This window comes from Phoenix dactylifera, chromosome 7 (genome assembly GCF_051530095.1).
Source record: "Phoenix dactylifera cultivar Ajwa chromosome 7, Ajwa_hap1_PhDact_Kaust_v1.1, whole genome shotgun sequence".
NCBI lineage: Eukaryota > Viridiplantae > Streptophyta > Magnoliopsida > Arecales > Arecaceae > Phoenix > Phoenix dactylifera.
The window spans coordinates 3,707,208-3,725,126 of NC_143196.1; the positions used below are offsets into that span (position 1 = coordinate 3,707,208).

The following is a 17,919-nucleotide window of genomic DNA, read 5'->3' on the forward strand; positions in this document are numbered from 1 at the left end:
ATCATGCCTCAGCAAAGCTGCTACAGAGATTCCCCCCCACCCCCCCTTACCCCCTACAGAATCCTGAAACCAAGATGGTGTTTAATAAAAAAAACCTTGAAACATCTTGTGATTCATGAACACCAAAATATGATGTAAAATATATGGCTATCTTTATTTTAGGATTTAAGAAAAGAACTAAAGGAAAACTACTAATTGCATCTTGTCAGCTTCTTTAGTTGGTTTTGATCACTTGTCGTTTATTATGAGTCCTCCCCCCAGAAATTAATGCCTCCTCTCTCTTCCTTTCTCCTCTCCCTCTCTCTCTCTCTTCCCCTCCCTCCTTATGCAGGATTTTGGTATAATTCTCGAGATTTTACTAACAAAATAATCTTAAATAACGATAAAAATTATATCTAGCGTCGAATGAAGTATACTTGAAAACTTCTAGGAAAATTCAACATGTCCCTTAATATTCTAGATGGGCATCAAAACAGACCCAATCCAATCCCAGCTTTCAACAGAATGGATTGAAATGAGGTTTTAAACTTAACTAACAATAGTTTAGGTTGGTTCTGTTGGACATGTGGTTGCAAGCAAGTTTGGGCTAGGTCAGATCGACCCAAACCCAATCTGATCGAGTTTAGTTGGGCAGTCAGGTCCCAATTTTGGACCCATGCCTGACCCATGGATCTTAATTACCTCAAGCATGATCCGGGTCAAAATTGCATACTTCGGGCAGGGATCTGCACCCTTAGCTGGACCCGACCCGATCCCGACCCGAGAAACCTGAGTTTGCATTGAATTCAAGGGCATGCTCATTTGAAATCTAAACCAGAAGGTTAACAAACCACTGCAACGAATTGGTCAAATTATTGCCTGAGAAAAATGCTTAAAGTGGCTTCCTTTTTTCAACCATGTGCTTAAAATTTGAACTCTTAACAATTCTTATCTTTTCCTCAATTAACAAATTTTAAAAAAGATTGCACATCCTTAACAAGCCCGGATCCTGGAGTATTTCTCGGTCCCACGCCTTCTCTCTCTCTCTCTCTCTCTCTCTCTCTCTCTCTCTTCTACCATCTGTGTTCCAAGTCAAGTTTGGCTATTCTCCATGCATAGAGCCATGGCTTTTGTATCCTTTTTCCTCTCCTTTTTGCTCTTCTCCAGCTTCTCTCTGAGTCTAGGGGACAAGGTGACGGTGGCCGTGAAGGCAGTGACCACCATTGCCAAAACGGACGACAACTTTATCTGTGCAACCATCGACTGGTGGCCCAAGGAGAAGTGCAACTACGACATCTGCCCTTGGTACAGTGCCTCCATCATCAACTTGGTACGTTCGTCCTTACTCATGTCGGCCTGTCAGCCTGTCAGCCATGTTCATGTTGAGGGATACAAACATGATACGTAAACTTGAAAGTTGATTCTCCCATTATTTGTTTGTTTGTTTGCTTGTTTGTTTGTTGCATATATTTGGAGGGGCTAATCCTTACCTTCTATCCGATGTTTGTCCCATCTCTCGAGGGCTGACTCTAATCGGAATCGAACTGTTGTCCAAGTGGCCAGAGGTGATACCATCCGAGCAAATGCCTCGTCGACAATATTTTTTTTCTATAGTTATTTATTTCTCTAATCATCTTCTTGTTTGCATCAAAGCCTATTTTCTTCTTTTCTTTTTACGCTCGCAGTTACCTTTTATGAAAAGCGAGGAGGAGGATATGTATTAAATAAATTCCATTCTAAATCTTTGGTAAAAAATTAACATAAATATTTTGTGACTCCAATGGCATTACAACTATATTGTGTAAATAAACTTTATGCATATTAGAATGTATATCGTAGGCGATCATCTATCTTTGATTCAGATTCTCATGGATTCATTCATGTCAGTGAATTCATCTATATATGGTTGTATTCATATGGTGTGGTAGTTGCACGCATGAGAGAATAACCATGAGTCTATGCTTGCATATCATATACTGTTACTGAGCTGGATTTTGGCTGTGTATCTTGCAGGATTTGAATAATACCATTGTATTCAATGCCATCAAAGGTAAGTGGTTTTATAGATGGTGCTTTTCAGGCATTATATAAGAGCAATCTTTTTTTTTTCCTCTTTTGCATGTCGTTGAGGTTTAGTGATCCCTCCCCATCCCCCCTCTCCTGCCCCCTAAGCTAGCATTTGGTGAATTGATGGAAATCATGGTGTGAAACTGCAGCTTTCAAGTCTCTGAGGATTAGGCTTGGAGGGTCACTGCAAGATCAAGTGGTGTATAAAATAGGGGAAGAACCTGCCACCTGTGAAGACTTCAAGCTTGACAAAAATGGGCTGTTTGGATTCTCTAAAGGCTGCTTGAGCATGTATAGATGGGATGAGCTCAACACATTCTTCAATAAAACTGGGTATTGATCTTTTTAAGTACATTTGAAATTTAATGACAAATCTTTGCAGTTTAGAAAAATCTCCAGCAGTACAATATTTACAAGCCTCTTGCGATGTCTATGAACAATTCATTAATATGTTTTCATGAATTTTTCATAGATAATCATTACAAAATTTTGTTGAGATCTTATTGTTGATCATTCAATGGTTGCAGAACTATATTAACATTTGGACTGAATGCACTAGCTGGGAGGAAAAAATCTCCAGAGGGTAACCTCTACATGGGTGAGTGGGACGCTACTAATGCTCGTCAGTTCATCCAGTACACTGTCTTGAAGAATTACAAGGTTGAATCTTGGGAATTAGGTATTTAATTAAACAATGTAAATTATTGATCAAAAGTTTCAGTTTTCTTCTTTCTGCAGTTTTCTCGCATATTGACATTGTGCTTCCATTCTCGACAGGAAATGAGCTCTCTGGTGAAGGAGTATCTGCAAGTGTGGATCCTAAACAGTATGGCAAGGATTTGATTGCCCTGAAAAAGCTTCTCGGTGATATATATAAGAATTCCAGTACTGAACCGAAGATATTGGCACCTGGTGGTTTTTTTGATGCACAGTGGTTCGCTGACATGCTTCAGACATCAGGACCTGGTGTTGTCAATGGTGTTACTCATCATATCTACAACCTTGGTGCAGGTGAGTTTGCTTAAATGTCTTTGTTTAAACTTGTATTTCTGTTGATGAATGCATTCAAGTGCAAAGCAGCCACTACTAAATTTTATAAGACAATTAGTAAAGGAAAAGTAAGCTTTTCTGCGATTTTCTGTACTCAGGTGTTGATAAAGAGCTAATCTATAGGATTCAAGATCCTTATTATTTGGATCAGATAGTACAGACATATAATGATATTGAGACCATCATCAAGGATTTTGGTCCATGGAGTGCTGCTTGGATTGGAGAATCAGGTGGTGCTTACAACAGCGGAGGCAAAGATGTGTCGAATACTTTCGCTGATAGTTTCTGGTGAGGCAATTCAATCTTCATCTCCTGTTGTCTGATGCACTGCCTTGTGATGAGCTCATGTCAATGACTTGTTGTGATTTAACTGTTCACCATCTCTTCTTTTATATAAAAATTTATTGTTGCAGTTCATATTTCTATAGTATTTTCCATACTCTTCAAAGAGTTCTTAAGTTGTCCAAATCAATCCATTTTATATTAGAATAATAATTATGTTGCTGGATCTCACTTTTTCTTTGGTGCTTTCATGGAGAGCTCTCTGTTCTTTATACTAATTCATATTTTAATAGGTAAATCTTCATTATAATTCAGTTATGTCCTTCATTTTACTTTCATTGTGAATTTAAACCTGCCACGGCTTTTTGTTAAATCTATGTAGAAAAATTTCTGATGAGAAACTAACAGATTGAGTTTTTGCTGGCTGGATCAGGTTCTTAGATCAGCTTGGTATGGTAACCACATTTAACCACAAGGTCTTCTGCCGGCAAGCCTTGATTGGAGGAAACTATGCTCTTCTTAACGCCACAACATTCATCCCCAACCCAGACTACTATAGGTTAGATTCGATAAGTTCAGAGCCTAATCATTAATATAAATTCTATTCAAATGTCCAGATTATGATGAGTTTTATCTCCCCTTCACCTCTTGCTTAATTTCTTCTATCAGTGCTTTGTTGTGGCATCAATTAATGGGACCTGGTGTTCTTCATGCCACTCACAATGGATCGCCATACCTTCGTGCCTATGCTCATTGCTCCAAACAAAAGGTAAGACTCACAATTCAATTCATTCCAAATGCTTCTGTATTTTATGTTACTCTTACCACTTACATGTCTTCAATTTTCTTCGACAGCGTGGAGTTACTCTATTGCTTATTAACCTATCAAACTCAACATCCTTCGATGTTTCGGTTGTCAGTGACCTGAACTTGTATCCACCTAACATGGCTCGATCTTTAGCATCTGTACAAGAAAAGGGACAGAGGGAAGAGTACCATCTGACTCCTCAAGGTGGCAATATCCAAAGTAGAGTTATGCTTCTTAACAGACGACCTTTGAATCTTACACGCAGCGGAGACATTCCTGAAATGCATCCATTTATTGCTGATGCTGCTGCCCCTCTACACATTGCTCCTCACTCGATTGTCTTCGTCGGCCTCGAGGACTTCAAAGCTCCAGCTTGTGCCAATAATTGATTAGCCTCCTATTGAAAAGTTCAGAGTTGAATGAGTTGAAGAAATTTGGGCTTAAAATATCTTTGTTTGATTTTTGCAAGCAATAACAGAAACTTTTACATGTTTGGCTGTCTTTAGCGTTCACTGGTTGTGCAATGTTCAATTAAATAAGAGGATTTCAGGTTTGATTTTTCCAATCTCTCTCTCTCTGCGCGCGTGCGCGCCTGCCTGCATGACTCCAGCACCCTTAGAATTTGATCAAGTGATTCTTTTGTTCTATTTATTTATTACATCTCCCATCTCTTACCAATATCAAAGCCAGAGGAATTCTTTTCTCATTCATCTTTCTAAGAAATAAAACCAGCCACATATTGAGATTTGTGAGCACTTGAAGCTCATTAGCAATAAGAAAATAAATACATATATCTATTGCAAGAATTCACTTCACCAAAGGTTCATGGGAAGTGGGGGAAAAAATGAAAGGCTTTATAATTGAATATAGATGATGCATATTGTTCTTTTCACTTCTCTTTAGGACATTCAGGACATAAAAGTTAAGTGTAATATAGATGGCACAAACTCAGTTAACATACCATCTATAAGCAAGTGGATAACAATAAAGAAATGGGACTTCTTCAAAGACAACATCAATGTTCAAAGAACATATACCTCCCTTCCACAAAGGAGATGTGAAGTTAAACACAAAGCCCAAGTGAAAGAGCATAAAAACTGAACCTTTTGCATTCATAGGAGACATGGGTTTGGATCCAGTCGAATAGAATTGAACTTAAAGCTACCAATGGCAAATACAAACTTTTCAGTCCTTTTTACAGTGGATTAATGCATGCAAGCATTATGATGACATAAGCTAACTATTTGATATTTATCGGACGCTTTATTAAGCTAATTAGCATTTGAGAAAGCTAATAAGTTTAGTTGTTGAAGTCGCTAGGAGATAGATAATAGCAATCATGGCTTGAGCCTCACCTCCTATAATTAAGATAAAATTGCAAGGAACTTTGCTCATCTTCTTCTCAAAAAGTAGTTATTTATATCTTAATGCTAAACTTGGTTCTCTAACATTTATCCTACCTAATAAACTTTTCTAAGATCTTTGTAAAAAAAACCCAAATTGTTGTCTTACACTAGTCATAAATTAACTAGATTGTTTGACTTGTTAATTAGCATGCCAATTGGAGCCAATTTGCTAAGAGTTAAATTTCATATGGTTGTATAGAATAACACAAAATTGTATCTTACCCTCACTAATTATAATCAACATCTTCTGCTGCAAAATCTAGCTTAATAATTGATAAGTTGACTTCTTTTCAAAAAAATTGATAGCTTCACACATATGGCATTCAATTTCTACAAATTTGCCGAACAATCATCATTTTACATAACGACAATTATTCGCTCCACATACTAGTGGAACGAAGTAGGATTTGAATGAAGCCATTGGGTGCAACTAAATAACTTTACTAGTGGTTTTTGGTACAAAAAGTTTTGCAAGCTTTACAGCTACATCTATCATTTTTTGCCACTAGCTTAAGTTCAGAGCTTCTAATAGTCATGCATGAATAAATACTTTATTTTGAATTGCATCACAACTGCCCATGGTTGCTTAAAAAAAATATTGTTACAAGTAAACTTCATCCAAATTGAAGCAAAAGCCCAATATTTCCAAGGCATCAACATTCTTGATCACAAAATGTTACTAAAGTTTAAAGGTGATCAAGGACACGAAAAAATCCTTTTACCCACTAATAAGCAAGGCATCCCAATTTCTTTCTCTTCTGATGTTCGCACCGTCAAATCACCGTCAAGTCAACATCGGACGGTCGAGATGATCCCCATCACAAGCCAGGGCTTATCCTCCGCTTCTTTTCCTCTCCACCACCTTCGCGACCGCGCTTTCGGGCTCTCCGTAGAACCTCCCAGAAACCAGCAGCTAATTCTCCCCTACTTCCCTTTTTTATATATATTCCCGCCATACCTCTCACATTTTCTCCGCCAAATTCCCTGAACGCCGCCGCCGGAAGAAGAGCAAGCGAGCAAGATCCTCACCGGATTCCGGCCATGGCGGCCTCGCTCTCAGCCCACTACCACCTGCTCAGCCTCGTCCCCCTGCCTTCCAAGAGCTCCGGGAGGAGCCCCTCCGTGGCGGCGCTCTCGTTCCCCGTCTCGCCTAATGGCCGGAGATCGCCGAGCGCCCTAAGGGCCCTCAGGTGGTCGGAAACCCTAGGGAGGAGCTATCGCTTCGTCTCGAAGAGGAAGGGGAGGTCTGGGAGCGGTTCGAGGTCGGTCGTCATCCGATGTGATGCGTCCAAGGATGGGAGGGTAATTTGTCTCCTCGTTGTTGCACTTTTTTTTTTGTAGCGATATTTGTTGAGTTGTTGAGTAGTTGCTGCTTAATGTCGACCAATTTGGGCTCTTTGCCTTGTAGATTTTTCTTATCTTGTTTCGTTTCATCTTAATTCGTTATCAAAGAAGGAACTTTGATTATCGAATGAGTCTTTTTCTATGTGATTTTGCTTTCTGGATTTTTTTTCTTTTTTGTTTTTCTGGGTGTCATGTTACGTAGCTTTATCCAAAGAGAGATGGAAGTACTTAATTGTGTAAAGCGTACATATTTAACGAGAACAGTGCGAATTCATTGAAGCTCTGCTTAGATATGTGAATGATAGCATCATTTGGAGCTCTAACTATCTATGATTAATTTTTCTTTGACGATGAGAGAGTAACTAGCAAGATATGGCAATGAGTCTTTAATAGCTAAAATGAAATAGTACTTGGTAACTAGAATAGCAGAAGGAATCAAACTGAACCTGTGTTGCCTAGACTAGTATAACTGGCATCACCTTATATCATTTTCCATGCTGCTATTAGTACCTCATTATTGTAATTAGTTCTTCTGAATGAAGAGTTCTGATTCTGTTTGAGCAAATTGAATACCAAGATGCTATGACCATGAACAAAATGGTTCAGATTTTTGTCTGGCATGATTATCGTGATGTGCATAAGAAATGCTAGGAACACAGTTATGATAGGTGGTCCACACCTGGTGTCAGTAACGCATCCACACCTTCATCTGTAGTGATACATGCAGTTTTCTTCTGGACTTGTATATGTTTGAGGTTCTGGGTTTTATTGGAAAGAATCCTGAGACATATAAACCAAATCTCATATAATATACCTTCTCCTTTGATAAGATATCCTGAGAAATTTACAAAACTTTAGATGCATGATAGACAGAATGTTTGGCATCAATTTAATGTTAACTTAGATGCATATTCGGCATTAATCTGTAGCCATGCTTATTTTATTATTTAACCATGCCATATTTTTTGGTACACGATTTTCTCTTGATTGTTTTATTCTGAGCAACATGTATTAAAACTTAATATGCTACAATTATGATATGAAATTACATGTACAAGCCATGCAAACACTGCATGCAAATTATTATAGCTTGCTATTTGCTCTATATTTTTTAAGTTAAAAATATTTTGACACCTTTGTTAGTGTTTGAAACAGACAAATATTTTTGACACCCTTGCTAGGGTTCAAAACAATCAAACTTAACCAAGATAAAAAATTATGTAATGGTTTATGCTTTAAAAGGGCGTTGCCTAATTATGGTCCTAGCGACCCAGGGTCCTGGGAGGGGCAAGCTGGGGATAGTCGGCATTTTTTTTTTTTTGGGCACAAAGTGTCTGCCTTAGGACTTGAACTTGTGCCATTGCTCTTGTCAGCCCAAATTATTTTATCAGTGCACCAAGCAATGACCCTTGTGTTTATGCATAATATACAATATTAATTTTTCTCTCAAAGCATGCACATAGATTAGTACATAGGCATTGCACACTGATACACATGCACACATGCATATACATAAAGATAATATGTTAGATTCATGATTTCCTTCTGAGAGTGTAATGATTGAATTTACATGTTTATTTTCATTTTAGATTACTCAACAAGAATTTACAGAAATGGCTTGGCAAGGAATTGTTTCATCACCTGAAGTTGCAAAAGAGAGCAAGCATCAGATTGTGGAGACAGAACATTTGATGAAGGCTTTGTTGGAGCAGAAGAATGGGCTTGCTCGTCGCATCTTTTCCAAGGCTGGAATTGATAACTCCCGGCTTCTTGATGCTACTGAAAAGTTCATCCAGAGGCAGCCAAAGGTTGTATAATCTGATATTTTGAGGTTGTCGCGATACTTATTTTCCATGTGTCCTATGTTCTTGGCGAACGAGGATCCATGAAGCTGAACCCAAATAGTTGGGAAAAAGCTAGAAGGCTGTCAACCACAGAAGAGGGTTTTTTTCTCTTGGTTGTCAACCAGAGTCCTTTTTGTTGCGATTATGTTTCCCTGTTTTCTTCTTTCCTTATATGAACGTAGTGCTGGAAATAGTTTCCCATATCTGACATGATTATGTTTTGTTGAAACTGTGAGTCTGGCAGATTTCAGGAGATCTGTGCCAAAATTCCCCATTGTTTTGGATTTTTAGCTTCTAGTCTACCAATTTTGGTCAACATGACCTGATCTGGTAGACCCTAAACTATTTTAAATATTAAGCCTCCTGATTTCTACCCAACCTGTGCAAGCTACAGTTATATAACTAAAACTTTGTCAGGCACCTATGTGTACCCCTATGTCTAATTTATCTTTTTTCACTTTATCTACATTTCCTTTCTCTTAACTACTTTGTTATACCTTGTGTGGTAGTTGGTACTTCATATCACTGAGTTAATAATGTTTCTATTATTTAGCACAATTACAATACTTTATATCGGTAAAACACTGCAGTGGAAAGACCAAGTTTCATCAATTCAGAGATAGCAACAAATGATGTTTCTTCAGACTTGGATTTGAACTCTTGTTTGGGTTATATCTAGTGTGTGATGGAAAGTAGTGCTGATGAATGGAATTGGAGGGAATAATGCTTAAACTTAAGAACCACTTGATATATCAATTTAGTTATTGAGATGTTTTTCTGATGATGTAGGAGGAGGGAGAGTTAGCTGTTGGGTTATCTATTGTATAAAAAGATGGGATAGCCTTGAATAAGTTTGACATCACATTTCTTAGTTCAGATGAGGCCTCTGGGTTTTGACCAAGCTGATACAAGAAGTATTTCATTGAAAGAACACTCACTTAGATTTCCGTTTCTCTGTCATGTATATTTTTGAAGGGTTAGAAAGCATAATAGTATATATAGGTTCACAAGATCTAAATTTTTCGCTACTCTAATTGACATAGACTATGCTGAAATTTTTCATATAGCTTTATCGCTGGTATTGGTCCAGAAATCATCATATCCTGGCTCAGTTTCTTGCTGACATTATTGAAACCATGCAATCTTGTTGCCTTATGTCTTGCTCAGCACTATTTGTTCTCTTCATCATTGCAATAACTATATCAGTACAACGAAGTTTTCATGCAAATGAATCTTGTCAAGATGAAGATGAATTGTCCGTCTTTATGTTTGCTAGTGTGTGACTTTGCTTTCTGTCCTAATATTTGTTGCCATCTTTCCCACCTTTTCCTGAGTGTGCTACTGTGAGTGTTTAAGTTTATTGCGAGCAAACAATTCATAGATTTATTGGTTGTATAGATTATTTATTTTGATGTGTCTTTTCTTTAATTGAGCTGTTTGAAGTCTGTTTGCTTGGTTATATACTTCTTTTAGTGGATTTATGCATTCATTGCAGTCCCTTTTTTACTTTTTCCTAAGTTTCGACATTTGGTATTACTTGTCTCATGAATCACCGCATATCATCTGCAAATGACATGCACCATGGATCAACCTTAGAATGCTATAATACTTAAAGCATCATTGGGCTGCAGCCTGTCTTATAGCTACTATAATTAATCATCACTTTATCATCAACCATATGGTTGGTTTCATCCCAATTTTCAGTTCACAATTTTGTGTACAATCCCTTTTGCAATTTCTTACGTAGAGATCATGGAGGGAGCCAGTTTAATTTTGACAGAGAAAAAAAATGCCATCACATATGTTTATTAAATACTCATTTTTTAAGCCAATTATATAATTTTTTATTATATATAAACATATTTTTCATATATTGGTAGAGTTCTTCTAGATATTCATCACTTCTTAAGTAACCTTATTCTCATGGAGTTGTCTAACCATTGCAGGTCCTGGGTGAGACGGCTGGGTCCATGTTAGGACGAGACCTTGAAGCTTTAATTCAGAGAGCCAGGGAGTACAAAAAAGAGTATGGGGACTCATTTGTGTCAGTTGAGCATCTAGTGCTTGGTTATGCTGATGATCGGCGTTTTGGGAGACAACTATTTAAGGATTTTCAAATTTCACTTCAAACCTTGCAATCTGCTATAAAAGCTATAAGAGGAAACCAGACTGTTATTGACCAAGGTATAATGAAAGAGCTTGTTTTTTCTATGAAAATTGTTGCAGTCTCCACTGTTGTGTTGTACTATTTCACAGTAAACCTTTTTCGAATCCTTTTTTTTTTTTTTTAACTGTGGAAGAATGTCATCTTTCCCTGGAAATTTCAAATGTTATGATCTTTTCATGACTGCAAGTACTAGCTGCGTCATTGTTGACTAAATCTTTTGCCCTCAATACGTACATGATATTTTGGGATATCTCAACCTAGATAAAGCTGCCTTATCCCATTCGTAGGGCTCATGCATATTGATTAGTCTATTTGATATATCGATAAATTTTTTTTTTGCAGTTGACTTTCTTTTTGGCACTTTGCTGCATGATTAATCTTTAAAATTTAGGCTTTTTATTGGTGCAATAGTTGTTTAGGTGTCATAATTTTTGTTTGGACTGCATACCTGTATAGTTGAAATGCTACTCTACTGTACATGCATGCACGCAACAACACTCCCACAACAAGCAGGCATGCAGCAGTTACTCTCTCTCTCTCTCTCTCTCTATCCATTCTGTGTATGCGCTTTAAACAAAACTGAGATTTATCATTGTTATTTATTCTTTGACATGTTAGACTATATCTAATAAACCACTTGGATAAGTTGCAACAGATCCAGAGGGCAAGTATGAAGCCTTGGAGAAGTACGGGAAGGATTTGACTGCTATGGCACGTGAAGGGAAACTTGATCCAGTTATAGGGAGAGATGATGAAATCCGTAGATGCATACAAATTCTATCAAGGAGAACAAAGAACAATCCTGTATTAATTGGTGAACCTGGTGTTGGAAAAACTGCCATATCAGAAGGGTAATCGTATATTATGTGTTCATAAGGAAAAGTAATTATATCTTCTTCATGGTATTTTTTTCAAGTTTATGTTCTATATAATTGCCCTGATGCGTTATTTTTGACAGGCTTGCCCAGAGAATTGTGCAAGGTGACGTTCCTCAGGCATTGATGAACCGAAGGGTAGGCATTTAAGAAACCCAAATCAGTGAAGTATTCTTTATGGCTTCCAATATTTGCTCTAGAAACTACAAACATTGCTTTTTACTTGAAGTAAGACTAGGCATATTACTTTGTGAATTCACATGTGTGATAACAAGCCTTCTGGCTGCACACAAGTTTGCTCTGCCTATTGCTAATGCTGGTTATTAGGAATTCTGGTTAACCTGCTCCAGTGTTAGCATTATGTGTCATGAGTTGCACATTAGCCCAAAGTTTGTCAAGGCTATTTGATTAGAGGTTTTCTCTACAATTCGCTTAACATATCGTCTGAAAGTTTGCTTAATATGAGTTATCCAAAGGTTTGCAAGAGTTTACTGTTTTAGGTATTATGGAATTTAAAAGTTTTGGGGCATTGCTGGTTCAAGAGATCTCTTGAGAGATCGCTGTTGGCAGGATCGTTCCCGGCTGACATGCTAAACAGACTGAATTTTGCAATATCTTCTTTATGCTAGCCCTATACAATGTCACCATGTTTCTGGTAATGGGCTTGATAATCATGATATTTTGATGACGTCAATGTGAAACGGGATCGCATATACCGAATGCAATACATTCATATCATTAATGTCTAAGTTATGGAATGGTTTATGTTTTAAATGAAACTTGCTAACAAATTTTATGCATTGACTATTAACTTTCAAGATGTGAACTTTGCAGCTAACATTTTTGTACTTATCAAATAAATACCAGAAGCTGCATATAATACCAATCTTATATGGATATGATTCAGTAATGACAGCAAAATCGAAGTCTCATTCATGGTTGAACTGTTGGATTTTTTTTTTTCATAACTTATATGTACATTTCAACTTGTGCACAGCTAATTTCCCTTGATATGGGTGCACTCATTGCTGGGGCAAAATATCGGGGAGAATTCGAAGACAGACTGAAAGCTGTATTGAAAGAAGTGACTGAATCAGATGGTCAGATAATCCTATTCATCGATGAGATCCACACTGTTGTTGGAGCAGGTGTGATTTATGCCTATAATAAGTGATTCTTTATGCACAGTATGCATGGTTTTTTAAGAAATTTTATTTTTTCATAGCTGTTCTTTTTTTAAATTTGCACTCTGATTGTGTTAGGTATATGAAATGAGAGTTAACTCAGTTATAAATGTTTTACTCTGGGCTCATCAAATTTAATGACTAATAATTGTTTATGTACCTATTAATGTGGGATTGACAAAGATATCTCTTGCATATAGATGCATTTCCATTGTGTATGTACCTCTCTAGAAAATGTTTAATAGAATGGTAGACCAAGGGAAATTCATTGTTTGGAAAAGCTACTTTTTTTTTTTTTTTGATAACATCATGATGGCAAAATTCTTAGTTCTTTTACATCTTTCTATATCACATGGCTAAAAGTAGCTGTTCCTTAGTTTATAGTGTCCCGTGATTGCTAATGTTTCAACTATATTAGGCATTTTTTTTGGAGAGTGGTGGAATATAGACTTGCAGGAAAGCACGTGAAGTTGAGAATTTGGCAGGTTAATACATATGCTAACATATTTTTTTAAATATAAATAACTTATAATGGATTCATTATTTTGTTAATTAAAATAAATTTTAAGTCTTCATGGCCTTATCTAATTTGCTTTGCTCTACATGATGGTTGGTTCATCGCTATGATCAAATAGTTGAAATTAGTGTCATCAAATCCCTTTATATTACTTACATCTAACTACTTGGATCTATGAGTTATTTGGTTTTCTCCTTCCCTTTTTAATTCTTTACCAGAATATAACACTCCGGATATGGTATAATGGTAGACTTACACCATATGATCGTATATGATACATTTTTGACAATATTGAAGCTAAAATCTTTTGATTTTTACCATCAGGTTTAGATCTGATTTATGACCTTGTACTGCCTTATAGACATATGAAGTATTTGTTATACTGCCATGGGCATCCTCATTCATCCTAATGGTAATTTTTATATTCATTAAATTTTACTCTATATGCTAACTAATGCTCCAAGCATTTCTATTTCAGGTGCCACGAATGGTGCAATGGATGCAGGCAATCTGCTGAAACCAATGCTTGGTCGGGGGGAGTTGCGCTGTATTGGTGCAACAACCCTTGATGAATATCGTAAATATATTGAGAAAGATCCAGCTTTGGAACGTCGGTTTCAGCAAGTTTATGTTGATCAGCCTACGGTTGAAGACACAATCTCTATACTGCGTGGATTGCGTGAAAGATATGAGCTGCACCATGGAGTCCGTATATCTGACGGTGCACTTGTGGAGGCTGCAATTCTTTCAGATCGTTATATCAGCGGGCGCTTTTTGCCTGATAAAGGTAAACTTCTGATTAAAAAGCCTCTTTTATTCCCTTAAATGAGGATGCAGGGGCACCTGTTTGCATGCTCAAAAAAAATAATATTTTTATGGACTTTGAAGAACAAACTTTATCGTTTAATGAAATGCTGAATTCTGAGATGTTTGTCTTGGCTGCAGCTATTGATTTAGTTGATGAGGCTGCTGCTAAGTTGAAGATGGAGATTACATCCAAGCCAACTGCTCTGGATGAGATTAATCGTTCTGTACTGAAGCTAGAGATGGAGCGTCTATCTTTAACTAATGATACAGACAAAGCTTCAAAAGATAGATTGAGCCGCCTTGAAGCCGAATTGGCACTCTTGAAAAAGAAGCAGGCTGAACTTACTGAGCAGTGGGAGCATGAAAAGTCAGTAATGACGCGTATTCAGTCTATAAAAGAAGAGGTACAGAGAGTTATTTCCTATTATTGTGGAATCTATTCTATAATAGATTTTGATGCATATACAGTAGCTTGTATTATTGTCAGTTTTTGTTGTTGAAATTAACCATGCATATCATCTAATTTGTCATGTTGTATACTGCCGAGATAGCCTGGTTGAGACTGGTAAGTTAATATGGGACTAACTATATAAGAAATTTACTTGAAAGAACTGTACCAACTCTTGCTATATTGTTCATGCATTTAGAATGCTGTGCATATGTGACTAATTTGTTAATTAAGAAGTCTTGGTTGTAGAATGAGGAAGTCAAATACTCCCATTAGGACTACCCTCTATACTCCCAGTAGCTTTCTGAGTTCACGGTCTCGAGCAAATAGTCCTTGAACATGGTAAGCTATTAAAGTGTCAGGATAAATTGGTAGAATTCTAAGAAAGATGTAAACGATTAATGGCAAGTACAAGGGTTGAACTTTCTCTCATACAGCTCAATGAGTAGGAAGGTCATTAGCCATACCCTCTTTATATTCAGTTGGCTGTATGTACCATTTTGTTGATATTTGTAACTAGGCTGATATTCTGATGCCCTGACACGAGCAAAAATCAGGGCATCAAGTGATTTGTGCAGTTCTTTTTTACTTGAACAAATTTGCACTTTTTCGTGAATGAGGAAATAGATATTCAACCATTATTTATTGAGTTTTAGTCTTATTATTCATCATTGTTGTTCTGCATTTGTACTACATTTTCATGTTGCTGCCTGTGACTTGGTCTGCTAGATTTATGTTTGTTGCTGACTTATTGTACATTGACGCAGATTGACAGGGTGAATGTAGAGATCCAGCAGGCAGAACGTGAATATGATCTTAATCGAGCTGCTGAATTAAAGTATGGGAGCCTTAATACCTTGCAGCGTCAACTTCAAATTGCAGAAAAGGAGCTGGATGAATACCAAAGTTCAGGGAAGTCAATGCTCAGAGAAGAGGTTACTGGAAATGACATAGCAGAAATTGTCAGCAAATGGACAGGCATTCCAGTTTCCAAGCTGCAACAGTCTGAAAGAGAGAAACTGCTGCATTTGGAAGAGGAATTGCACAAGCGTGTTGTGGGTCAAGACCCAGCAGTGAGAGCAGTGGCAGAAGCTATCCAGCGGTCGAGGGCTGGCTTGTCAGACCCACACCGTCCAATTGCTAGCTTCATGTTCATGGGCCCCACAGGAGTTGGCAAAACAGAACTGGCAAAAGCCCTTGCATCTTATATGTTTAACACTGAAGAAGCTCTTGTGAGAATAGACATGAGCGAGTACATGGAAAAGCATGCAGTCTCAAGATTGATAGGAGCCCCACCTGGTTACGTTGGATATGAGGAAGGTGGCCAGCTGACCGAGACGGTACGCAGGAGGCCTTATGCTGTTATATTGTTTGATGAAATTGAGAAGGCCCATTCTGATGTGTTCAATGTTTTCCTTCAAATACTGGATGATGGCAGGGTGACTGATTCACAAGGTCGCACCATCAGCTTTACCAATACAGTCATCATCATGACATCGAATGTGGGTTCTCAGTACATCTTAAATATGAATGATGAGACTGGGTCAAAGGATTCTGCCTATGAAGCTATTAAGCAGAGGGTGATGGAAGCTGCAAGGTCGATTTTCCGCCCCGAGTTTATGAATCGTGTTGATGAATATATCGTTTTCCAGCCTCTAGACCGTGAGCAAATAAACAGTATCGTCGGGTTGCAGGTATGGGTTCACTGCCCTCTGAATTGCTCTATGTTTATTTAGTTTTTCATAAGATATAACTCAGCAATTTGGATATCGACATTCTGGGGGTCTCTTATTGAAGATTGATTCCTCTCTCTCTCTGAGCATGGACCAAAGGAAACATTATTATTGTATTAAGTAACATCTCATATTTCACTAAAATGGTATCTCACAATAATTTCAAAAGTGAATATTTTTCTCCTTGTTTCCTCAGAATGTTTACTTGTTTATTTCTAATTTCTACTCATTTTATCTTTTTTTTATAAACTTTATTATTTGTCAAATATTTCTAAATATCAATAGTATGTGAATTTACATATGCACCCACACATTGCATACCTGCTATGCAGTACTCCAACATCCCTCGTACCAGGGCCATTTCTGAGACTTTTCTAAACATTAGAAAGAGAATAACAGCTGGCATTGATTTGATTTGCAGGATAGCGGGGTCAGTATGTATACAGTTTCAAAATATGTCATTTAGTGTTTTATTGTTGTAGATTCTTACTCAATTTCTACTGTAAGATTATTTTATTATAGGTCAGTGTGGTACCAGCCTTCTGTATTAATGTCTTAGTCATAGGTTTTAACTTATTGTATATTGTGTACTTTTTGTCTACTTGGAATATGGGGAGATGCTGCCTCTTGTTCATGTAGTGGAGAAAATTGTTTTAATCTAGAGGTGTAGCTCTAATGATACAAGTAAATGAGCGAGTCCTTGCACTGTGTTTTTCACTGACATGATGATATCTGTGTAAACAGTTGGAGAGAGTACAGAAACGAGTTGCAGATCGGAAGATCAAAATTCAGGTGACGGATGCGGCGGTTGAGTTTCTGGGAAGCCTGGGATATGACCCCAACTATGGTGCCAGACCGGTGAAGCGTGTAATTCAACAGAACGTGGAGAATGAACTAGCCAAGGGTATATTGAGGGGTGACTTCAAGGATGAGGATACCATCTTAGTGGACACAGAATTCTCAGCGTTCTCCAATGGCCAGCTTCCCCAGCAGAAGCTTGTGTTCCGGAGAGTGAATCCTGATACGTCGGATAGGCCTGCTTCTGAAGACCAGAGGGCTTTCTTGCCTAGTGTCTGATGATTTTCTTGTCTTCCCCCTTCAAAGTCCATGTAAAGATACACAGCTATGGGCTAATAAATAGCAAATGCTAATCGGCTTATTCATAATAAGATTGTACAGCATTCCCATATATTTTTTCAGCATTAAAATTCCTGAAAGATTAGTTATCAAATGAAGAATAAGAAAACTAAAGAATTTATGTCATTGCTCATTGTTCATTCCGGTGAAAACTTGTAAATGATCAGATACTTTCTTTTTGGTGGTGTGAGGAGATAGAAGGGGGCTTCTTGACGTTTTGTAGCTTGTTTTCAAGCTCAGTAGAAAAGTTGCGCTATGACATGCGAGAAAT

General features: G+C 37.5%; 2 protein-coding genes across 3 annotated transcripts; both read left to right on the top strand.

Moving 5' to 3' along the window:
* Nucleotides 1-971: 971 nt before the first annotated feature.
* Nucleotides 972-4,751, top strand: LOC103709282 (heparanase-like protein 2). Of its 2 annotated transcripts, none has more exons than XM_026805491.4 (9): nt 972-1,309; nt 1,993-2,029; nt 2,196-2,379; nt 2,574-2,725; nt 2,824-3,057; nt 3,195-3,384; nt 3,812-3,937; nt 4,048-4,147; nt 4,234-4,751. In XM_026805491.4, the coding sequence occupies exons 1-9, from the start codon at nt 1,091-1,093 to the stop codon at nt 4,573-4,575; spliced, it is 1,584 nt and encodes a 527-aa protein (XP_026661292.2). In that variant the 5' UTR covers nt 972-1,090; the 3' UTR covers nt 4,576-4,751. The 2 variants fall into 2 exon arrangements, with proteins under 2 accessions (XP_026661292.2, XP_089780317.1); XM_089924191.1 differs by having other exon boundaries at nt 4,299-4,360.
* Nucleotides 4,752-6,415: 1,664 nt separating this feature from the next.
* CLPB3 (casein lytic proteinase B3) lies at nt 6,416-17,774 on the top strand. Its single transcript, XM_008794526.6, has 10 exons — nt 6,416-6,894; nt 8,526-8,744; nt 10,727-10,964; nt 11,603-11,798; nt 11,906-11,960; nt 12,820-12,970; nt 14,002-14,310; nt 14,469-14,734; nt 15,546-16,472; nt 17,256-17,774. Exons 1-10 carry the CDS (start codon nt 6,634-6,636, stop codon nt 17,586-17,588), a joined length of 2,955 nt encoding a protein of 984 aa, XP_008792748.1. The 5' UTR covers nt 6,416-6,633; the 3' UTR covers nt 17,589-17,774.
* Nucleotides 17,775-17,919: the final 145 nt, after the last annotated feature.

Coding starts and splice junctions, on each gene's coding strand:
- CLPB3 (XM_008794526.6), top strand. CDS start 6,634: ATGGCGGCCTCGCTCTCAGCCCACTACCACCTGCTCAGCCTCGTCCCC. Junction 6,895..8,525: donor ATGCGTCCAAGGATGGGAGG/GTAATTTGTCTC, acceptor TTTTCATTTTAG/ATTACTCAACAAGAATTTAC. Junction 10,965..11,602: donor CCAGACTGTTATTGACCAAG/GTATAATGAAAG, acceptor AAGTTGCAACAG/ATCCAGAGGGCAAGTATGAA.
- LOC103709282 (XM_026805491.4), top strand. CDS start 1,091: ATGCATAGAGCCATGGCTTTTGTATCCTTTTTCCTCTCCTTTTTGCTC. Junction 2,380..2,573: donor ACATTCTTCAATAAAACTGG/GTATTGATCTTT, acceptor CAATGGTTGCAG/AACTATATTAACATTTGGAC. Junction 3,938..4,047: donor CCCAACCCAGACTACTATAG/GTTAGATTCGAT, acceptor TTCTTCTATCAG/TGCTTTGTTGTGGCATCAAT.